General features: G+C 43.0%; 1 protein-coding gene across 2 annotated transcripts in view; it reads left to right on the top strand.

Moving 5' to 3' along the window:
* Positions 1–25,191, top strand: part of doc2b (double C2-like domains, beta) — a 151,958-nt gene continuing 126,767 nt past the window's right edge. Inside the window, exon 1 of one of the 2 annotated variants that reach the window (XM_065963114.1) lies at positions 1–723. In XM_065963114.1, the coding sequence (XP_065819186.1) occupies positions 384–723 (340 nt within the window). In that variant the 5' untranslated portion in view covers positions 1–383. The remainder of the gene's footprint in view (positions 724–25,191) is intronic. The other variant, XM_020647114.2, reaches the window with a different exon arrangement.

The following is a 25,191-nucleotide window of genomic DNA, read 5'->3' on the forward strand; positions in this document are numbered from 1 at the left end:
CTCTGAGATAGGCAGCGCAGACGTGGGCAGCGTGTGGGGGGTATAGGAAGAGACGAGGAGAGAGAGAGCGGGAGGGTTGTAGGTAGTAGAGTGTGTGAGGCTGTCAGACAGCATGGTCTGGGACTGAGGACAGCACTTGGAAGACGCAGCAGCAGACTCCAGGACCTCCATGTAGAGCACTGTGGGGACATCCACACACATCACCTGGACCTGTCCACCCGGGGGCAACACCCACTTCTTCCAGGGGAGGAAAAAAAGGAAGAGGTCAAAGGAGGAGGAGGTGGACAAGAGGGGGGGGTTTGTTTTTGTCTTCTTTTTTTTTTTCTTTTTCACAGTTTTTTTTGGGGGGTTTTTGGGAGTGGGCTCCGGGCTGGACCGCATGCATGACACAACGCAAAGGCGAGAAACCCGTCATCAGCATCCAGGAGCACATGGCCATTGACGTGTGCCCTGGACCCATCCAGCCCATCAAGCAGATCTCCGACTACTTCCCCCGTTACCCTAGGGGCCTCCCCCCTTCGGCGCCGCCCCCAAAAGCGGGCCAAGCAGGGCCCCAGAGCCCTGCCCTCCCCTCCTCCTCCTCGGCGGCCGCCTCTGCCACCGAGAGTGACCGCCCCAATGAGGATAAACCGGACCGGGCTTGTGCCGGAGCCGCCGCCTCCTCGCAGGCCAGCAGGAGGGACGAGGAGCCGGACGTGGAGGGATACGACTCGGATGACTCCAGTGAGTGCTTTCCAACATGTCTACTTGTGTGTGTGTGTGTGTGTGTGTGTGTGTGTGTTTGTGTGTTTGTGTGTGTGTGTGTGTCCCTTTTACTTCTTCCTCTTCCTTCTCCCTTTCTCTTATTACTGCATCCCCATTTTTTTTTGACGCCTGTTGCCAGGCATCCCTCCAGCCCGAGTGGCTTTGTGGCTTTATCTCTCACCTTTTTCTTCTTCTCTCGGCTGCCTCGTCCATCTCTCTCTATCTCTGCCCGCCTGGTGTGTGTGTGTGTGTGTGTGTGTGTGTGTGTGTGTGTGTGTGTGTGTGTGCGTGTGTGTGTGTGTGTGTGTGTGTGTGTGTATGTCTGTGTCTCCCTGCTGCAGCTAAACTCTTTTTCCCCTCTCAGTCGACACAGCCAACTGTTGCTGCTGCAAAAGAATACAACTCCCCCCCTCCTCCTCCTCCTCCTCTTTCTCTTTCTCTGCTCTCCTCCAGCGGAGAGCATGATATGTGTGATTTTATTGGAGGAAATGGTCGCACATGTCTGTCTCCTCCCGGTGTATGCGTGCATTTTTTCATATTACCCATGCCTTCCAGGGTGCTCGGTGTAACACTGTCGATCAGTCTCAGTCTGAGCGATTCATGGCTCCTTCAAATTAGTCGCAGTTTTGCGCTCAGAAGAGGCTGACGTGCATCTGTGAGCTCATCCAGATACAGTACAGGAACATGACGAGAAGTTCATAATGTGGTGGAAACGCTGTTTAGTCGGTCTGTCTTTTATTCTCAGCGTAAAAGATGTTTGTCCTTATTTACCTCCATCACAGAGAGGGGAGGTTCCTTTGAAAAAGCCTTTTGCTAAATGTCATTCCTTTAATCGGTCAGGTTTGGAGGATGAATATTTATGGATTATTTTTTATACAAAGCACAGCTGAAGGATAAATTGTAATTTTTGAAAATTTCAACATGCAAAAAAAACGATTTTCTATCCCAAACATCTGCAGATGTCAGAAAGGTGACTCGACAGTCGGCACCATGCTGAGAGGAATGTGTCACTCCTGCAAACCTGCAGCATTTTTTTACAAACCTTTGGATCCGTCTGAATAATCCCGGAAACAGTGAAGGACATTTTGCATTTGTTGCCTTGAATTTGGCCGAGCAACAGTTCACCCTGAATAACATGTTGCACACACACACACACACACACACACACACACCTGCTCCAGTGTCCTCCTTTTCTAGAGGTTCTCTCATCAGGAATGCTTTAGTGCATGAGAGGCTTGTGATTGCAGGTTAATGTGTTACTGCAGTGTAGCTTCTCCTAAGAGTTAATCCATGCAGAGCAGCATGCAAAGGGGGGGGGGGGGGGGGGGGGGGGGTTAAGGCCATCTCTAATCCAGAACTGGACAGAAGGGGGGATGGGGGGATGGTAGGGAACAGAAGAGGCAGGTTTGGCATGGCAGATGTTGCTCTATGACCTCAGCAAAAGCAAACCAGGATTTCCACTCAGTGGGAAAAAGAGAGATGGAGAGAGATCCACTCTTCTAATTCATGAGAGCAGACGCTCGATTAGTGATGAACTGCTAGAGCCAGAGAAGAATATCTTTTGGCTTTTTTTGTTTCAGCAATCACAGCAACAGGTTTCTTAATAAGTCTTGCTGTGTGAGGGAATTAAAATCAATTGCAAGGCGATCTCACTGAACCCTCTCAGGTTGAAAGCATTCGGCTGTCTCCTAACCTGAAACAGTTTCTGTCCAGGTATTGTGTTGTTAAAGTAAACTATGGATCAATTTTCACATCTAGATAAAACCCACTTCATCCACATTTAGCTACAACCTTTTTTTTTTTTTTTTTAGCTGACAGAGATAACGAATACCTGCCTTGTTTTGCATTATGTGCAAATGTGCATTGGAAACCCCTTCAAAATAAAACATGCAGCTTTCGATCGGTTATGTGTCACTATAGCGCCAGTCTCACAGACCAAAAAAAAACTCCGTCAGACGATCGCCGCCCCTCCTCCTCAGTGTCTAACCAAGTGCAGCCATTTGTAAGACTGACCTCCATTCTGATATGCAGCCCAAAGTTGAGTCAGTTCTTAATTATTTGAAGTATTTTAGACCGAACAAGTCTTTTTCTTCGGTTCTGAAAGTCTGATGGTTCTCCTGTGAGCTTCCTTCTTTGTTTAGAAAGCCATTACTTCATATATTTAATATTTATATAGGATATATTTGATATCCGCTTAATGATACCCTAACCCTAAGATAAAGCATTAACAAACTACCCTCCACTTGTTGCTTCAGCCACACAGGAGATACATTCAGTGTTGTTTTTGGCAGATGGAAGGGGTTTTAGATGCTTTAGCTGCCAGGTTGGATTTTCAATCCCAAGGTTTCTCGTCTACATGTTGAAATGTGTGAAAATTGTTCTTCATTGTCAGGCCATGTAGCCCTGTGCATCACAGCTCTGCCACAGGTGGGGTTAGGGAATGTGCATGAATGAGAGGCAAGTTGTAAAGTGCTATAGTATGTATCTGGGGAGGTCGGTAAGTGTGATATAAGTGGCATCCATCTTGCCTGTTATTATCAGCAGGGCAATATTTTGACATATCACTCACTGATGTAGTTCTGTTTGGGAGAGGTAGAGGGCTCAAGATTCTCCTTGTCAAAACTTGGAACAGTCAGTGCATTAATATGATGTTAAAAAAAAATGTATTTACTGTACATGTACACTTAACCTCCAACCTGACAATCAAAACGTCGTTAATCTTGCCTTCATGGAGAAATGGAAGAAGCTTATTCTTATTGGAAAGTTTTCATTTGTCTGCATCCAGGTGCAACAATAAGAATGTGTTTGTTTCTTTGAAAGTGTGCGTCATTGTGAAGACACTACAAAGACATGACAAAGACAAAGAGTTCTTGGAGAGAAGTTTTGAAAGGGAAGTGGGATGCAATCAAGAGGATAACAGCGGGCCTTTCGAGTGTGGCCTTTTCAGACCAAGTAGGACTTGAGATTTGGTCGGACAACAAATTGTATCCGTGACCTGCAGAGAGTAAACTGCAGGGCTGAAGATGGCGTGCTGCCTTTGACAGGTCTCCATCAAAAAAATTGTTTTTTTAACAGACTTCCTGTGAATGACTGTTGAATTAAAAAATCAACAGATGCATGCATACAGTTTAAAATGAAGGTCAGGATGCACCTCTAGCAGGGGACTCACTACAAGATAATCCGGCTGATTCTGGACCTGAACAAAAGTATTCAAAATCTCTTGACAGATTTCCTGTAGTGTGTGAGGCGTGAGCCCTCAGTCCCTCTCTGATGCTTTATGAATGCATTTACACTTTTCTTGATCAGTTTCTGCCTAATCTGCTGAATTGCATGAAGCAACTTAAGTACATTTGCTTAAGGTGTTTGGATGTAGTGATATGACTTTATCAAACTGGTGTTGGTTCACAGCTTTGCTTCAAGGCGTCTGACTGTATATAAACTTGGACAATGTTCCAGTGACATCACACATTGGTTTCTGAAGGGCTGGTGTTGAAGCCCATCCATATTGGAAATGCCGACTCTGACAAACTTTCAGTCAACGGCAGGCAAAGAGCTGGAGCTTAGGCTGGCCTCAAAGCCTCATGACAAACTGCTGCAAAGCTGCTGCTTGCAGTCGGACTGCTCACGCCCCAAATTATGCACAATTCGTATCCTTAAAGGCTTTATATGCGATTTTTTGATCCAGCAGATGTCGCCCTTGAGCACCAGCATGAAACCAAAACAACTTGCGCTGCATTGTTGTGTTAGCATGCTAATGCTAGCGATATTTATTATGCTGGTATCTTCACACTGCATGTAAATTTACCTGAAATGAGCGTGATCTAGAAACACAGTTAAGCAGTGAGTACAGTATGTTATTCTTCTTTTCTCTAGTCCCTCAATTAAACAACTTTTATACACGAGGGGAGGAGTCAGCCGGCCGTCCCGGCGATGTAAACAAACTGAAGATAGGACTCTGAAAACTCTGAAAACATCACAGACAGTGGGACTCGGGTGTTACACCCATTGTAGACAGTCATGACTCACAGAGTTATTTTCAGAGGAGATACTTGATTTATATTATATTTAAGTGTGAAAAATCGCATATAAAACCTTTAAGAAAATCAAAATGGGTGAGTTAAAAAAAAAACAATCACAGTGCAGTGTGTGTCGATTAAGACAAAAACTATTCAGACCAAATCACTTTTTCCTACCAGTCTGTAAACATGTTAATTTCTGCTGTTATTTGAGGTGTGTGTACCCATGCTATTCTGGGTCTTTGGAGACAGCCTCAAGTGGACGCTCGAGGAACTGCAGTATTTTTGCACGGCCGCATTGGCTCCACTTTCCAACACCTGGTGTGGCCACTTGGTGTCAGTTTAGCTTCAGTACCCCCTGCATCAGCTGCTCGCAGACGTCAAACTGCGTCTCCTTTCCATCCTCCCTGCTAATAAGGCAATTACAAAAAACAGCTGTCGGAGCATCATCTCAATGATTTTTACAATCACCTGAAGAGTCATCAGTGATGCCAGATAATTATCCTGTCAACTCCACTTCCTTATTAGAAAAAAAAAAAGCGTCAAAGCAACTATGGTAGCTTTTTAATTGTAAACACAAATATTGGATGGGAGTCATCTGCATTCACATCACAAGCCTCACCTACGCTGCTGATGTGTCTAATGAAGGCTGGCACTAAATAAAGACTGAACACATAACAAGTGGCTGTTTGGGTCTGATGCAACGTCCCAAATAATCCCAAGCTGCTGCTGCTGCTGTCATGGGAGTTACAGAGAGGAACAGGAGTATAAACAAATAGTACAGCAGCAGTATGAGTCTGCTTACATCTCAACATAACATACAACGGGGTCACAGGTTGGTCCGTACCTCGGTTTGCAGTGAAGGGTGGACCATGGACTGGGTTATGTGAACACAGGATGGGACATAGAAAAGAGACTTGAGTACTTTTAATAAATACTTGAAGCCGGGGTCTTCTACTTCTGCATACCCACATAGCATTAAAAAACTATACTCTTCAGTATCCATCCATCCATCCATTTTCTTCCACCCGGTCGCGGTGGTAGCAGGCGCAGTAAGTCAACCCAGACTTCCCTCTCCCCAGCAACGTTTTCCAGCTCCTCCTCCTGGGGGAGTCCGAGGCGTTCCCAGGCTATACGGGATATGTAATCCCTCCAGCGTATTCTGGGTCTGCCCCGGGGTCTCCTCCCAGTTGGGCGTGCCTGGAAAACCTCTAAAGGGAGGCGTCCAGGAGGCGTCCTTAACAGATGCCACCTCAACTGGCTCCTTTCGGTGAGAAGGAGTAGCAGCTCTCCTCTTAGCTCCCCCTGAATGTCCGAGCTCGTCACCCTCTCTCTAACTCTGAACCCAGACACCCTCCGGAGGAAACTCATTTCGGCCGGTTGTATCTGCGATCTCATTCTTTCGGTCACTACCCAGAGCTCATGACCAGAGGTGAGGGTTGGAACGTAGATCGACCGGTAAATCGAGAGCTTTGCCTTCAGTAATGTCATATTAAAGGTTTCTTTTTGGGCCTCTTATGCCTTTATTCAGAGACAGGACAGTGGATCGAGATGGAACAAACTGGGAGAGAGAGAGAGAGAGAGAGAGAGGAGCCACAGGTTGGATTCGAACCTGGGTCGCCCGCCTAGAAGACTGTAGCCATCATACATTGGAAGTGTGCACCAACCACTACGCTACCGGCTTCCCTTCAGTAATGTCTTTGACCCTCTCAGTGTGTTGGACCCCTGTTTCCTTTCGCCCTGCTCTGGGTGATGCCGTCTAATATTCATTAGCATGTTTGACGTGTTTCCAACGACATACCGCTCTAAGAATCAGAAGTTTCTCCAAACAAATCGTCTAAAGAAGCAGACAGGTCTTCTACCTTCACTTTGTCATCGTGCTACCCTTTGTTACTCTCCTACTTTCTCTTCTTCTGTTGTTCTTTAACAGCGGTTAGCAAACAGTTACGAGTATGACCGCCATCTTGATTGAGGTGTGGATAAAGTCATGTATGATTGCCTTTTTTTCTCTCCACTCATATGTAGCCGTTGTATGACTGCATGCACCTTACTGTGAATACAAGTACCATTCCAGGCCTCTGTGGTATACCTTGAATGTCTGCCTCTGGGTTTCTATTGTGCGACTATTTTTGATCCCGTGCGAACATGAGTAACTTTAGATAACTTGAGCCCACATGGAAACTCCCTTCACAGCTTCTTTAAGTCCTCATTGTCAATACCAGCAGAGCGGTCAGTGACGAAAGCACAAACATGACCGTGTAGGACCGCTGTAGCATTTTTTCCGGATGCTGTTCTTAGGCCTAGCGGTTTGATGTGGCGCTGGAGTCAAGTCAAAAAAGTATGAACAGCGGCACATAAAACAGCACATTGGGAAAATTATATGTTTTTGACTTGGGCCTCCAGGCATGTGGCTGCCAAACTTAAAGGTACGAGAGGCTAACCTTAGCTTCGTTTAGCCTCGACCTGCTTCATTCTGATGGGATGAGAGTAAATTTATCTGCATCATAGAAACCATTTTAGATTCTTAACTCTTGTTGTTAACAACTGTCACATGTCATAAAAAGTCAAATAAGAACACACATTCGTTGCACACTATTTCCACTCTTTCTTTTTTGATGATTTCTGAGCAGACGTCGCATGTTAATAACCCCGCACTAAGAGCCAATCAGACTCTGGAGTGGTTCCTTTGATCGTCATATTTTGAAAGCTTCGGCACACAGAGCAGTCTGACATATTTGAAGAGCTGGGAGTGAGAATGTGTTGCAAATATCACAAATGTTCCTCAGGTTTAAGTGTCATTCTCAGAGTCGCCCTTCAAAGCACAAACAGCCGTACTGTGTGAATGTCTTGACAAAGGTTCAAACATGCAATCAAGCAGCACGACAATATGTCTGCATGTATTTTCCTCTTTTCTTTATAGAAAGCTTCCTTTCTTACTCTATTTCCTAGAAAAAAAAACTGGTTTAAGAGCAGACAAATTAAAAGAAATGTACAAATTAAAGCCAAGCAATGCAGTGTAAGAGAGGTTCAGCTTCCCTGTGTGGACAGATTCAGGAAATCTTTCCTGCTCAAAAGATAAGGCAAGTTAATGTGTGCAGCACCTTTCAGACACCAGGCGATTCAATGTGCTTCACACGGGCATAAAAAGCATTTCACACAATCCATAAAAAAAATAATAATATGTGTGTGCATATGGGAAAGATCTATGTGGCATTTGAATAAGTGTGCGGGCCTTTCTTTCTCCTCAGTCTGCTGTCTGTGTGTTTAACGACCTCCTTTTTTTATATAAGAAAAAAAACACACAATGCATGCACCATTTACACAAATGAAACATGTGGACCCAAGCAAATGTACATATAGACACATGCACAATCATGTGTGAGCGTGCACATGCAGACAAACAATTTTTGTTATAAGGAAACGATCAAAAGGGGGGAGGGGAGGGGGGAGCCCCATGATCTAAGAGGGTCTGGGTGCCTCATATGATGTGAGTAGGTCTGAAAGGTATTAAGGCCCAAGACTGTTTCATGGTTTAAATACAAGTGAAATCTATCCTTTTAGACTACACAGGAAGTCAGTGCAGCGATTAAAGAACAGGTGTAATGTGCTCCATCTTTTTGCTAAATGGGTACGGAGCCATAAGCCAGAACAACTCCTTCCCCGCATGTCAGTCCCCACTGTCTCTCTCTCCCTGATTTCCGTCTCTATCCACTGTCATGTCTCTTCAAGGCAAAAAACGCCCAAAAATAAATCATCAAAAAAAATAAAAAATGCAACCTTGCACATAATTCTCCTTAAGCAGCTTCAACTTTTGCACATTCATTAGCCCAGCACATCATCGTCTCTACCTCCCTGTACAGGAGGCATTTTAGATTCATATTTATTATATTGTTGTGTTGTGTTCATGTTGAGCAGGATTTCTTGAGGTAGATATTTCCTGCCGCGTAACCTTCTGCTGTAACACGACAATGAGGTCAGTCCATTGATCCATCGACCAATCGGCCAAACAAGTCTTGAGATATTCAACGTGCGTCACAGCCCGATGATGTGTAGCACGATTGTGAAACGATTCCGTCTTCAAGATTCAAGCACTCATATAATGTTGCAGTGTTGAAAGAGAGAGGCTTCAAGGATGGCTGAAACCAAGGCTACGTTATAAAAGATCACAACAAAAGCCAGGGAACGCATCGTGTCAGTTTGACAGATCTCACAGCTTCCCAACAAGCTTGGAAGAATAACGACAATGAAAAAGATTTTATAACCACCTTTTTAACTCGACCCCAATGACGTTTGTATTGGCAACCTTTACAATGTCTTCTAACAATGTGTTTTAGGGTGGTTTCACATCAGGGACCTGGGCCCGGATCCGAGTACACTTGATCCCAAAGTCCGGTTCATGCCGAGAGATCTGAATGCAACCGTACTCAAACCAGGAAGTGGACGGCTATATGACATTTTTCTAAACGCCTCCTGATGCTTCATAAACTGTCATATCCGTGCAGCATGGGCTCATCTCATCCTCTGAGCTGAAAGGTAGATGTGGACGTAAGAAGAAGGCCGTTGTCGGCGTCTCAGAAATAAACAAAAACATCCACAGGTAGCAGGATGGACTCAGACCGCGAGTGGTTGCCATGGTTGCTTCTTCTCTTGCAGTGTGCTTTTTGGCGGATGTGCATACTGTCACCTGCTGCATCGGTAGATGTAGATACGCAATGTGAACGTAGAGCACATTCAGGGGAGGGGGGAGCAATGACCCCCCGGCACAGTACAAGACAATAGTGCCTCATGTGAAAAACACCCTGAACCTCTTTTTATTTCCAAATGATAAAAGTTGACAAATAAAGGTGATAAAAACAGAGGTCAGGAAAGATTCAACAGTAGAATTGTTAAAAAAAATGCATCAGTTTCAGTTATTAATTTGCTGCACACCGGAGGTATTGAATTATCAATAACAATACAGAGGTACTTTGAACTTGTCCCACAGTGCCCCCCTTGATATCAGTGGATAAGACCGTCTTTGGCCTCAGCTTGTAAACATGACTTACTGGATTCCTCGGATTGTAGTAAAGTTTCAACACTTGTTAGGAGGCTAACCTGAGGATTCTCTGCCTCGTACATGAGTGAATAACACACTGAAGTAACGTTATTTCCTCCCTCCTGCATGGTGGGGCGACAAGAATAAAAAAGCTGCGTCAGATCAGATTTATTTGACTGCCTTTCAGAAACAGCTTCTGAGACTTCCACCCTCATGCTGCATGAAATGTGAAATGTAAGAGGATGGAAGCGTCTTCTTCCTGTTGTTTGTGATTTTTAAAAAAAGCCAGCACTGCCCCAAATTGGCTTTTTTGTGGTCCTGTGAGACTTGGTCCAATATGTGGACGCTTCCTCTGGGGGGAGGAGGGAGGAGGGAGGAGGAGCGGTGTGCCATAGTTCTCCCTCATGTACCAAATCGCACAGGGACATCTCAATCTAAGCTCCTGCTGGCTAATCTGCATAACAGCACCGTTTTCTGACTCATTGTGACTCATCTTTGATTTTAATTGAAACGGAAAAGTGCATCACCCACCAAGTGTCCCAGCTCCCCTGCGAAGGGCGGTAATCAAAACCAATTGGACGTCGGGATCTCTGCCACATCAATTAGTGGTCGTCTGTCCGCGGTGGGTTGTAGAGGGGCCGGGGAGAAACGGTCGCTGCATGTGACCCACATGACGGAGCAGGCCCCTTGTGTTTTTGAGAGATAAGCCTCAGAGCCATACGTGTTGACAGGACCAGCGCAGGTGAGGTGTGTGTGTGTGTGTGTGTGTGTGTGTGTGTGTGTGTGTGGGGGGGGGGGGGGGTAATATATGCACACACAGGTCTCCCCCCTGAGATGTCCTGCTCTGGCAGTGCTGCCGTTTCCTCAGCTACAGTGTTTGCTTGTAAGTGTCAAGTGGCGGTGAGAGAGAAAAAAGGATGATCTGTCAGAGAAATGTGAATAAAAACCACAAAACTGTATTCGTATCGGTGTTTCTTCAGCCTGATATCTGTAGTTCTTTATTTTACAAATACACACGATTAAAATGAAAACATGTAAAGCATACAGTAAAGCACAGGCGGGATGGAAACAAACCTGAGGGACGGTAAAAGGAACACATCCAACATCAACATAGAAAGCATCTGCTAAGATTAGTTGTGGATTTTTGTTATTTTGGAACATCTCTTAAAAGACGGGAAAATGAAACTTGAAAGCAATCCTTTTAAAACATTTAGAAAAGAAGATTGAGAGTGAGGCAGGTTTAAACTCAAAGAAGATAAATAAGTGTCGGCACTTAACTCATGTTAAGGTTGCTTACTGATTGCTGAGTTGAAGGTGGGATACTAAAAAGCAACTCATTTTTAATTTTACCATTGAGATCATGATGTCTTTCAAAAGGGTGAATTAGGTGAGAAGGAATCAGCAGCACACATCATCACATACGTTACATGATTAAGAAACAGCAGGAGGAAGGGTTGAAGCCGGAGCAGAGTGCACCAGCTTGGTGTTAAAAAAAAGTAGAATCTCGCACGTTAGACTTAGCATAGCATGACTTAAATTCACACACAGTGGACTAAGATGAACAAAGAACGGTCGCTGCTGTTGCTGTCGTTCTTATCATACAGTATACAAAGTGAAGAGGGTTGCCATGTAACACACTTCCACCCTGTCTCAACCAAGCAGCAACCTCTGGTTTTGAAAAAATGAATTAAATGCGGAATGCAAAATCCTGCAGTTCATCGAGTGTCCACTAGAGGCTGGCAGCAGGAACACAGGAAGTCACATACACACCACTGTTTAAAAAGCAGTTTTTACATAAATAAACATGTTTACAGCCTGGTACAAACTACAAAATCGGTCTGATTTGTTATTGTCATCACTTGCACAAACTCTACGGGGGTGGAATTTTTTTTAAATGGCTCCATTTTGATTTTATGAACGATACATGTTATCTATAGTTAGACGTTTAGCTGACCTGATTGACAGGTGGGCGCAATCTAACGGTTCATCAAGAGGCTTAAAACCCGCCTCAGCTCCAGCTCTCAGCCTGTCGTTAGGTTGACTGAGACAGCATTTCCAGCATGGTGGCTGCTGCCGATGAGCCTCCAGCGCCCCCTTCAGGAACAGATGGGTGACGTCACTCAAGCTTCAAACATTCATATTTACAGTCTATGGTCAAGACTTTCCTGGACTCAGCACAGTGCGTACAGGAGCAGACTGGTTCAGACACTGCAGACGACACGTTAAACTTTCAAATTTAAAAGATAGAAGACTCTAAAGATAATAGCTCAATGTTTCTTTCATTAATCTCTCATGGAATCATATTAGACAAAGGCAGATTAACCACAGTGATGTGAGTCGATGTGATAATTAAACAAAAGCTATCAAATATGTAAAGCGTGTCGTCGTTCAGATTAAATTGATCAGTGTGAAAAGTATGATAATCACATAAAAAACTGAGTTGGTCTAACACCACTAGATTAATAAAACTTGATGGGGGGGTGGGGGGGCACCATGACTCCAGTTTTAGACAAGAGGAAATTACTTTTTTAAAATAACTGCAGAATCAGCCGTCCTGTGGTAAGCTGTGCCAGACTCAGTATAATTACAAAAGCTTTGTCACCTCTCGTATCCACAGGAAGGTCGAGTGCTGAGGGCCGTGTAGCCGCCCGCCTCCAGCTGCCTGATGAAAGCTATATTTACATTGTTGAAACTTTTTCACACCCCCTCCTCTTCTGACCCGTCGCAGACACTACACTATGTTTTTTTGTTGATCTTCACAAACAGAACAGAAGCTACCTGATGGTTTCTTGTCTCATTTTGCATGTGTTGTTTTCTTTGTTGTTGGTGGTGGTGAAGACTTGAACCTCTAAATGTCTCGGTCTTGTCTCGGTCCAGCTCTACCTTGGTTTAGGTCTTGACTCGGTCTCCATCCCTAAATGTCTTGGTCTTGACTCGGTCCAGCTCTACCTTGGTCTTGGTCTTGGTCTTGTCTCGGTCTCACCCTAACTTGGTCTTGGTCTTGACTCGGTCTCCATCCCTAAAGTCTTGGTCTTGTTTTGGTCTCACCCTACCTTGGTCTTGGTCTTGACTCAGTGTTGATCCCTAAATGCCTTGGTCTTGACTCAGTCCAGCTCTACCTTGGTCTTGGTTTTGCCTCGATCCCTAAATGTCTTGGTCTTGTCTTGGTCTAGCCCTAGCTTGGTCTTGGTCTTGGTCTTGCCAAAGTCTCACCTTAACTTGGTCTTGGTCTTGACTCTGTCTCGATCCCTAAATGTCTCGGTCTTGACTCGGTTTCACCTTAACTTGGTCTTGTCTCCGTCCCTCCCTACCTTGGTCTTCATGACTCGGTCTCCATCCCTAAAGTCTCGGTCTTGTATCGGTCTCACCCTACCTAGGTCTGGGTCTTGACTCTGTCTCAATCCTTAAATGTCTTGGTGTCATCTGGTCTTAGTTAGTGTGGTCTTGACTACAACACTGGTACTAGTTATCACTTTAGCACAATGTAGATTTATAATGCTGTACCAAAGCTCTCCAAAGAAGCTGCTGCTTAGCTAAAGTAGAAGGGAGACGCAGAGGCTAATGCTAACACTTTGGAAACTGTCATGTCATGCTTCCATAATAAGTCACAACATGCTTTTATTGCAAAAAATCCGCCCCATAATCGAGCCTAAACTCATCTAGTGTGTAGCCAGCCTTCAGGTCGGAAGAAAAGAAGTCTGTGCCGAGCCATCTGTTGCCTCTGCCAGACCAAAAAAGCCATTTTCAGACCTTTGTGAAACCGAGGGGGTTGCATCATTCCAGTTAAAAACTTCCCCCCGAGCCTCATAATGCTCCATTCAACATAAAGAGTGATTTCAGAGCGGCAGTGCCCAGCACTGCAGAATCCTATTAGGAGTCTATCTGCAAGCTGTCATACAGTAGTAATGACTCACCGTAGAGTCCCATGCTTTCCTGTGACTAACCCAGCGCTAACAAAACAGGGGGCCAGATTGTCAGCCTGTTCACATTACGGGTTATTATTACTGGTGCGGTCTCTTGACAGAAGCAGTCAAGTGTGTAGTCAAGTTAGCAGCAGTTCTGCTTCATCAGATAAAAAAAACCCTGCCTGTGCGCTCCCCTCATCCCACTAAGCACATTACGTAATGATAATGCCAGCTATTACACAGATCCATTTGCCGTGTGGTGGCTGTCATCAGAGAGGAGAAATTGTGTTTGGCTTTAGTTGCATGAATGCAGGGAGGAAGTGTGTTGAAATATTTGCTGGTGACTCGAAAAAGTTTTCCTTTTTGAAATGCAAAATCCACCTTTTAAGAAAATACACTGTGCAACACCTTTACAACGTGCAATATCTGTTTAACACAGTTCATCTTGTACATTCATTAATATGCAATATACTATTATTGTAGCCCTACTTGGTACTTATTGGTTATTTTATTGGTTATTTTATTATCTCTATTCTATTTTATTTCCTACTGCTGTATTGTGTGAAGAGCAATGGTAACACCGAAATTCCCCCTGGGATTAATAAAGTATTTCTGATTCTGATACTGAAATATTTGCTGGTGACTCATAAAAGCTTTCCTTTTTTGAAATGCAAAATCCACCTTTTAAAAAAATAATCAGTTCAAGCAAAGCAGGAGAGCTTCACCCCCCTTACTGAGCAGCTAAAGACTCTCCATTGGTCTAAATTGAATCCCATCTCTCTTATCATTCTTCTGCCCACACCAAGTGATGAATCAAAACTTAACCAACTTACGCACAACTGCATTGAGTGGGCGCAGAGCTCACTTCACCAGCGTTACATTTATAGCCTCTAGTTTCTCAGGAATCATTTTGTTGGTTTAATGCGACCTCATTAAAGGATCTCTGGGTGAATCCACCTGCAGTTTAAAGGAGACGTTGATGATGATATTTACATGTGAATTCAATAATAACCTTTTAAAGCTTCATCAGAATTTGACTGAGTATAGACAACTGATATTTTCACTCTCTGAACGCCTCTTGTCCAATAGGATCGCATCATTGGAACTATCTGTTGTGTAATTTGAGATATCCAGTGTGTGACTCAGAGACATTTTCTTTATCCAATAAAAACAATGAATAGGCTCATAGTGCTGACTCTCTGCGGGGGGAAATACTGCCGGACAGAAATCAATGATTCCAGGAATTTTTCTCTCTCTTCTGGGACATTTCTTGATTAGAAAGCAGAACTGATGAATCCCTCCAAAACCTGATTACACAGAAAAAAAATCTGGTGCATCTGAAGAACATATTTTTTAGCAGATCTGCCATTTCTTCTATGTATACAGACCAAGTGCTAACCTTCAGTCTTGAAAAATGAAGCCAGTGCGGAAGTGAACAAATCCTGCAGTTCGTTGAGTGTCCACTAGAGGCTGGCTCCAGGATCACCGGAAGTCACATGACAGACAAAAAAGCCGTTTTTACATCATAAATAAACATGCTTACAGCCTGGTACAAAAGAAGAAATTGGTCTGATTAGTAATTGTCATCACTGGTACAAACTGTACGCCTCAGCTCCAGCTCTCAGTCTGTCGTTAGGTTGACTGAAAGTTAGGGTGAGACAGCATTTCCAACATGGCGGCTGCTGCTGATGAGCCTCCAGAGCCCCCAGCAGGAACAGATGGCTGACGTCACTCAGGCTTCAAACATTAATATTTACAGTGTATGATACAGACTGATGTTATGAGCGCTTGCTTGTTGAGTCTGTAGTAAATATATAAATAAAAGTTCACATCATGTTTTTCTCATAGACTAAAGGTTGAGCTCGGCTTTGTGTGGAGGATTTTATTTGTAAATCAGAGCCTCACACTTGGCCCCAGGATACTTTCATCTCTGCTCTGAGTTCCTTGTGTTACTCCCCGAGAAGTTGCCGAACACTCTCAGTTGCTTCTACATCCCACATCAGCTCGATCAATAATGGCCCTCTGCTCGGCTTCCTTGGACTCTTGGAAGTCACTTCTTAGTATTTCAGTCTCTCAGTGGCAGCTCCCGCAGGAGGAGAGAACTCAATGAGCGCTACAATAGCGCTCTGCTGTCGACAGACCAAAGACCTCGATGTCTGAGCGTCAGAGAGGAAGCGTGGTGGAGTGGAAAATGCTTGTCGAGTTCACCTGGGCTTGTAGCAGGCTGGCAGGAGGATTTCTTTTGTGTAGGAGTGTTGTGTGGTTCCTTTGATTGTCTGCTGAAGTGGATTTGATTTCCTTTGGGTTGGGGGGATTGTCTAGTCTTGCCAGATGGTCTGAAGACGACTACAGGCTTAAAGATTACGTATGTAATCTCCAACCACTCCACAGAAGTTACAGAGAAATCACATTTATTTGTATGGTTACTGATGTAGTTTTTATTTGAAAGTGGAAGATGTCAAAAGAGGACAGGTGGTGGGGTCGTTACATTCAAAATGGTTTATCACTTTCACGTTGAGCTTTTCCAACATGCAGCATTAATTTATTGTATATACATGTTAACTGCCCTTAGATAAATATAACAGACGGCCATACCATTATCACATGGTATACTAATGGCAACAGTTTGTACATTTAAATGGTAACAGCCTCTTTTAAATTATTAATTTGACATAAATGTTTAATGAGAAAGTAATGCAGGTAGAAAGTGGTGCAGCCATTAAATGGGACATATTATGAAAAATCCACTTCTTCAGTGTTTCTGAACATATATTTAGGTAACCTGAGTGTCTACTGACCCACAACATGTGAAATAAACCCATCCAGTCCTTTGTTTGTGGTCTGCACAAGTCTTACAACACAGAGAAAAATGCTCTGTTTCAAATGTGCTCTCCTTGTGATGTCACAGTGGGATTCTGGTAAAAAAAAAATCCCCTCCCCTCCCCTGGTATCTCCACCCATGGACTCCACCCCCAGCCGATAATAAAAATTTTGCGCAGGTCAGCCATTTTCATTCTTGCTACAGAGGAGTGATGTCTACGGGGAAAACTCAGGGGGGGGGGCTCATTGCATTTAAAGAGACACACACCAAAACGGAGCGTTCTGAGAGAGCTGGTTTATACAGGGTCACAAACCTCCTCTGGTGCTTGATTCATGTTATATTTTGACCAAAGCACAGCACAGATGTTTCATTTAGACCACAGGGGGACTGTTTGAAAAGGTGGAGAAAAGGGGGGTATTATGTCCTCTTTAAGTTTCTTTGGATCTGCATGTCTGCCTTTTAATTCTTAATTTGGCCGGCAACTCTAACCCCTAACCCAGCCACAATCACTCATTCATTTCTCATAGGAAAGATAAAGAAAAGCACTTTTATTAAATAGTTGTTAAAAAAAACAACCTAATTTGAACTAATAGTGTTTGACATATCAAGAGGTATTTAGTAAAGCTGAATTAGCCACTCTGAATCCAGAGCAGCTGTTTAACAGAGAAAAGCCTCCTTCAGCTAAAAGAAAAGGTGAGACTTACACCAAAGCACTACAGATCAAACACTTCTCACACTATCTCCTGACATTTAATTGTCATTTCAGCATTAAAGGAACATTTAGTATTCATGCAGCGTCGCCACAAAAAAATTCATCAAAATATCATCCCAGAGAGGCTTACATAAAGATCCATGACTCGTCCGCTTCTGGCAACCCCACAGAGCAGCAGAGCTTGAGTCATCTTTCTTTTTTTTAGGAGCTCTGGGTCTGTAAAACTCACAAGGCCAAAAAAATTATGTTTTTCCATCAAAGTCCACTTTTATCGATAAATGTAGGGGCGGTGTTGATGATGTTACTCTACCGCCTTTAAACCTCCACTTTGGATGAGGTGGGAAATGAGTGGTTCATGTCACCGGAAAAAAAGAGATTGGTGGACCAAATAAGGCCTCCCTAAGAGCTACAAAACCATACAACAGCTTAAAGTAAAAAAAAAAACAAAAAAAAACATAGCTTCCAAATATGATGCTGTAGTTCAGCGGTTCTCAACTGCAAGCATCAGTCAAGCTGTTTCTCACCTGATATTCGAATCCCACAACTGTTTTTAAGTCAGACCCAATGCGCATTGTTTTTACAGGGGGGGCATGATCACATCGCGATCATCTTCTCCCGGCTCATCAGATGACTTTCTAGCAAATCGGGGTAGAGTATTCACAACTGTCAATAGAAAACTCTCCCACAGACGAAGGGTGAAAGATTCATAAAGCACGATTGGGACCCAACTTCAAAAATTAGTCGTACAATCCAAACAAAAACAAGTCCAGCTCGGTCTACATCAGAACACTATACACCCGGCTTTAGACATGTTTTGATGCACCTTGACTTTTTCTCACCGGTGATTCATTCAATCAGTGATGACTCAAATGCTCGGAAAAGAAGCGCCTCTACAGTATATATTCTTTCCTAAAATAAAAACCTTTAAAATCCCACTATGTGCATTCTTATCATGCTTGATGAGAAAAAATAATTGACCATGGCGTCTCTACTAGGTCCAGCTGTTCTGCGTGCTGCTTCATATTCACATAGTCACTCATCCTGATTTATATTCTGTCCTGAGGTGATTTCAGCGTGATGATGGATAAAAGTCAATGAGTTCCTGCAGGATTGTTTCCTTCCTTTATACACCCCGAGGTTTATCCTGATAATGACTGTAAGCCCTTGCACTTTTGTAGTACATTGGCATGTGTGTGCATTGTGAAAAAAAACATCAATAATCCTTTGAAATGTAAATCCCAGCCTTGAGTGTAAACACAATCTTTGTAGAGGATTTGCTGTGACACTGAGTGCACGTTTGGTGGAACAAAGTGTTTGTTGCTCCATGAAATCATCACACTCACACTGTACATCCGCATTTATCTGCCAATCAAAAAGCCCTGCTACTGACAGCAACAACCTGTGATCATGCTTACAGCCCACAAACAAGCGTCTTCATCGATACACAGGGTGACTATGTTTTAAACATCTCCAGGTATTTCAATCTGCTGCAGCAGGAAAGGGCCACACAGGGTCCTAAAAGCCTAGAGCCTTTCTCTCTGTTTGTGATAACATGTGATATAGACTGGATTGCATCAATGCAGGCATTGTTCTGCAGCCAAGTGGACATCATGAAATTCCACGTACAGGCGATATAGGATGGGAATTGTTTCTGTGGGATTGTTGCAGCGAAAACAACAAAGTGCGTTACATCAGACAGTCGGGCTTTCACAGGACCGTCCACTCTGACCTCCGTCTGTGCACAATCACATCTCACTCCCACTATATGAGAAAATGTTGCCAGAAAAAAAAAAAAGTAATCCAGGCAGCTCCTGGGTTTCATCCAGAACCGACCTGGCAAAGACACTTCACAAATAATAAACACAGAAATGATCTATTTTACCTGACAATGTCAAGTAAAATAAAATGAATTCCCAGGTTGGGATGCAGGGTTAGTTTCTTATAGCAACTCTGCAGACTCTAACAGTACAGGCGTGTCATTGGTCAGAAGTCGGAATCGGCGTGTCGGCTGAATGAGATTTAGCACAAATGCTAAGCTAATCAAGGGGCCATGACACCTGACACTCACAGACACTACAGAAGTGAATAAAAGAGGACTCTGCAGTGCTTGGGCTGCTACTCTAGGTTTCACCAAAATGTAAAACAGTCTGTTGTAAGTTTTTTGAGGAATAATCTTCTCATCTTTATTGTATGAACAAAGAAAAGACTCAGCCCTGCTCGCCCGTTTATACCAGCTATAGAACGCTCTGATGCTAAAATTACCAGGATCTTAAACTTAAACCTGCAGTAACTGATTTCTAGGCAAGGCGTTTACTAATTTTCCTCCAATTAAAAAGCTTTGTTGAAGCTAACGATCCAATCAAATTCATCCCATCGTTATGTCCCGCTTTCTCGCTTGTGATTGGTTCTATCCTGTTTAAGTTGGAAATATGTAAATACACGGCACAGGAAGTTCTGTTCCACATGGACTAAAACACTGATGTATTTGTTCACCTGTCAATCAATCAATCCGTTGTTGTCAGGGCTGTTGCTAGGCTGTTGCTAGGCTGCTACTTCTGTCACAAAGACACATTCTGGCCTGTCAGTATGCTAATGCTAAGCTGTCAGTACGTTAACGGTTAGCTGTCAGAATTCCTACAGTGAGCTGTCAGCGAGCTAACAGTTTGACGTCAGTACGCTAACGGTTAACTGTCATTTAAGACGACAGTAGAGTTCTCTAAAAGGATAATCCTTTGATTGAAATCTGTCAACAAACAGTTAAAACGTTCATGATGGTGAGCTAAGCCCTGAAATAATTATCTTCCTATCTTTCATGCTGTATATTTAAAGGTCCTAGATTGGGCTTTAATTCCTTCGTAGCTACAAATAATGAGGTAAAAGTTCATTAAGGACACTTCACAATGAGTGCAGGTGTAAACAGTGGTCTTTGTTATATAACTGAGAGAGACTAAACATGAATGCACCATGAACACAGTCGCAAAATAAGGTCCAGTTACGCTGTTTTCTGCACTGGCAGCGCTCATTCCCATTACAATCCGATGCCAGTTCAGCGTTTTCAATGCTAACTTGCTGAGCTGGAAAAGCACCCTAACTATCAGCTGCTTATTTGTTAATCAGTTTATCAGTAAGAAATGTTACAAGCAGCTTCTACCTCACCGACTAATCACTCAAATAAAAGTGGTGAACTTCTGATATCAGCTTTGTCAACAAAAATGGCGGGGGAGAAACTAAATGGTAAATGGACTTGAGCTCGTCTCGTTCTTTTCTAGTCTTCTGACTACTCAAAGCTCTTTCACACCGCAGGTCACACCTACACATTCACACACTGATGGTAGAGGCTGCTGAGCAAAGAGTCCATCACTCGTTCCATTCATTCATACGCTGCTGAGGAAGCAGCGGGAGCAACTTGGGGTAAAGCGTCTTGCCTAAGGACGCATCAGCTGGGGATTGATTCCCCGACCTTCCAGTTGAGAGGCGACCGACTCGACCAACTGAGCCACAGCCCCTAATGACTCCCCCCCCAATCATGTTGCTTACTGCCACTTTAACACTCATGTAACGTGAGGGTCCAATGTGTGGTGGATGGATCACAGAAGGATGGAGACGGATAACTTTCTCAGCAGCACATAACTGTCATCCCCATTGTTTTTCTGCTACACAACAACCACAACACTTCCTTGTTACTCATCACATGTCCCGTCGTTAGCCAATCAGAGGTTAGGAGGATTAAACTCAAGGCGAACATTATAACAAACACAGAGATAGATTCAATATAATTTGGTCACAGTTACTAGGTGCTACTGCAAACATTAAAACATGTAAATATATCAATATTAACTTTGTAAACTCAAATATGTAAATAGATCACTGTATAAATGTTAACTTGTTTTTAACTTAAACTTAAATACATGAATTAACTCAAATGTATGAATTTACTTCACTTTTAAATCTTACACTCGCTTGTCTTTTGGAGGGAACGATTTCCAGGTAAAGAGCTGTACAGGACAGGATTCATTTACATTCCTTTCTATTCAGCATGCCTTTCTGTTAAAAGCCACCTCATGGTCACTACCAAGGCAACACCAAAGCAACAACAAGGGCTGGTGAGAAGCGCTGTGAAACTGAGGACATGGACGCTGCTAGTGACAATAAAAGCTGTTAATGGACACAAGCCCTAAATCTTTCTTTTTTTAAAAATTTTATTTAGGAAAAGCATTCTTCACACATTAGTAATTACACATAATAGCAGAACAATTGCAAGAGTCCTCCCTTGGAGGGGGGGGGGGGGGGGGTACGATGCTTTCAGTATATTTAACAATTTAGCTCTTCCAAAGATTTTTGGAAGCTTTCACCTTGGAGGGGTAGAGAAAGAAAATAAGAAAATGAAAAACAGAGCAGGTTAACGGATGAAAGAAAATGACTAAAATTAGGAAATAACACCCATGTACTCCATTAAGTCAAATAAAATCAGGTCTTATAGGTTTGACATATTCAGTTCATTTGGTCAATATCCTGTAGAATCTATCCTAAATCTTCCTTTTAACAGGCAGAAACCTCGAGCAGAACCCAACTCACTGGTGAAAAGCCATCTGCCTTAACTGGATGATCCAAGAAAGTGTGACAGAGAATGTATCATCACCCAAAAGTCAACATCATGAATCATTTGGAGCTGTGTTTCTCTGTTTAGTTTTATATAATTGTCATTCTTGAGCAGCGAATTGTCAAATGTCAAATATGACAAAGAACTCAGGGCTAAATATTCTTGAAGTTAAACTAAACTCTTTATACACGGAGTTTGAAAAAAAGAGCCTGCAGCGCATCACGCACCACCAGGTAGAAAATCTGTTTCTTCCTGAAGAGAGCAGCAGAACAAAAAAATCTCACTCTGTCCTCCAAACAGAAAAGTCAGGAGGCGACGTCATCGCAACATTTTCCAAGAAGTGATGCTGCGAGTTTCAAAAGGTTTGACTCCCTGCTGGTTCTGATCGCTCTCTCTCTCTGTGTTCTGACTCATGGTGTCTCTACTTTTCTCTTGAATTGTTTGTTAGTCATAAACCTACAGTATAAACCTGCGCGAACAAAAGCACAGCAAAGCAGCAAGTATTTCATCTTCTCTTCAGCCAGCAGTTTTTTTTTACCTCATAGCGATGATCGATCGTGAGAAAACACCGAGAGCTCAGTCGTCACTTTTTTATTTTTTATTTTTCTTCTTCCAAAGAGTGGGCTGCCTTCTCTCAGATGTCTGTGTGGCTAAAAGTAAAAGTAACTCCCAGCCAAAGAATACAAAAAAAAAAACATCAGAGTCCTAGTCGCCTACCAGAGGACGGAGTATTTACACAAAGAGAGCCAAAGAAATTCTGCCTCATATTCTGTAGGCAGAGAAAACTGACAGGAAGATAAAAATACACACAGAATGTGATACAAAAAAAAAAAGTCAAACAGGAAGGAAAACACACCCATGGCATTTTATTCCATGAAACTGGAGTCGATGAGTACGCCGGTGCTGTTACACACTTCCATTTTTCTCTTACATAAACCTGCCCGCTCAACCAAAGCAGGATTAGAGAATTGTGTAATACCTTTTTATTTTTTTTGTCATTAGGGAATGAAATCTGCGCGTGTACTTCAGGGGAGGCGGGGTTACTGTGATGGAAGATCAATACATTTGTTTCAAGCACAATGCCTAAGTGAGGAATATTCTCCACCTTCTGATATTGAATTAAAATGAGCAAAACCCAGAGGTATGCTGGATGCAGACCTCAGAGCATTTAGCGAACATTTAGCCGAATAATTGAGAAGAAGAATGAAGTTCTTTCATCTCCTAATGTTCCCCATCAAGCTTTCTCAAAGTCGAGCCCTCATTACGCTGAGGTTCAGCTTTTCTTCTAAGTGTGGGGAAGGTGAAGACTGCGTGTGTGGTGCCGTCGGAGAGAGCATGTGGTAAACTTTAAGGATCGAGAGGCTGCATGTTACTGGTGCATGCAGCCTCTCATACCAATCAGGTCGTTTTTGCCTTTTTAAAAGTGAATCAAAGGTTTGGTTTGGTCCGTCGCTCGCTCGCTCTCTGACGCACAGAAAACAGTCGATATCAGGAACAGAGAGAAAGATAAATACAGAGTGTGGTTTGGATCGCTTCAATCATCCATTAATATTCATTCAAAGAAGAGTACTGAATCAATCCTGCTCCGGCCACATGAGTCTTCATTTGATGATTTAACTGACAGTCCTGCACAGGGCCGTGTCGGGACATTTTAGTGCCCCCCCACCCCTCCACACTTCTTTACAACACAGCATTTATCATATTTCAATATTGATCTCTCTTACAATAATGTAATTGGATTTGAGAACATCTTCTTTGGGGTCTTTTATGGGGGACGTAGCCCCGCAACATCAAGAGAGCAGGTAATTCCTCCCCGTTTTTTTGGTTTTTTTGAGAATCCGGTTCAATTTTGATTCTTTTTTCTCTCCCTCTAGGCACCTTATCTGCATTTCAAGTACATGTGTGCTCAAAAACTATTATGTACATGCCAAATTGTATTTTTGGGTTTTGATCAGAAAGAGAGTGTGAAGAGTGAAGCCTGCACTCTGAACCTGTTAATCATTTTCTCTCTTTTCATGTGAATTTTTTATATATTTAGAAAAGTTTCCACACACACTTATACTAAAAATCTTACACCACATTCAAAAGCCCAAAGTACCCGAGCCTGCAAGGTTCAGGTAAAAACAAAAAGCAGTGTGTAAATCTGTCCCCATAGTTTACAAATCTGTGTGCTCAAAACCTGTGCATGCAGTTCTGCAATCTGTGGGCCTGATTGATTTTTTAAGTGATTGTTATTACAAATTTATTTTGCATGTTTATTGTCATCTTGACACAATTGAAATTGAATGCATGCCCCCCGTTATTTATACAGGAGCGTGCCTATGTTCCCACATTTTCTTTTTCATAAATTTGTATCAGATTTTATCCCCCTTTCTCCCAATTTGGTAGCCAACCTATTATCCGGTAGCAATGGACTACGGATGGAATCTAGCTTTCAGCTAAATCTTGTGCGCCCATCTCTTTGTTTATTGCAAACATTTAATGTAAGTGCACATTGTCAGAAAAATCTTAGATATGTGGGAACATAGGGCTGATCCCATTTTTACAGATTAAAATAAAGACTGAACGACTGAATGAGTATGACCTGCTAGCATAACAACAGGAACTACCAGCATGCCAGAAAATGTAGATTTTATTACAGCTCAACAGTTCAACAGGCGACTTTAACCATCGTACAATTACAACAGAGAATAACTTCTTAACCATACTTTTCTCTTGAAAAAACTCCAGAAGGGCAAGTTGTTTTCATGAACTTTGATCTGCATGCTCTGTCTTTTTTCCTCCTTCTCTACTGCATTTAGCTTGTGTCACTCAAAGCTGACCATTAGACCACAGTGTATTAAAATCAGCTGAACGCCTGAATAGCAGTTTGTGTCCAGTGTGGTTAGGAGTGAGGAAGAGAGCGGGGGGAGGTTAGCCGTGAAGTTGACCACCTCTATGGCTTCCTTTCTACGAGCCAGGGTCCCAGAGAGCTACAGCATTGCCTCGCTGCTGGTGGTTGTCGTTGATACTCGTGAAGATCTTTCATTAATTGGCCGTTGCATTATTTTGTTCCCAAGTTCCCCTTCACAGCAGATGGCAAACTGACAAGCCAACACGCTCAAGTGTTCTGCATGCGAGGGGATAATTCCCCAAAGCAGCGGGTGGCAGTCGTTTGCATGAAGGTGAAAATATGTCTGCCTTCTGTGGTGTTTAACTTATTCTGTGCCATTTGTTAAATGATGACCTATCCTCCAAAAAAAAAAGAGAGAGAGAGAGACTATCAGTACCAGTGGTTTCAGATCCAACAGACACAAGTACCTAAATGACTGCTTTATTCATACAACCAAACAATCAGAGATGTGTGAAGTGTTCATAC

The sequence above is a fragment of the Labrus bergylta genome, chromosome 14 (genome assembly GCF_963930695.1).
Source record: "Labrus bergylta chromosome 14, fLabBer1.1, whole genome shotgun sequence".
Taxonomy (NCBI): domain Eukaryota; kingdom Metazoa; phylum Chordata; class Actinopteri; order Labriformes; family Labridae; genus Labrus; species Labrus bergylta.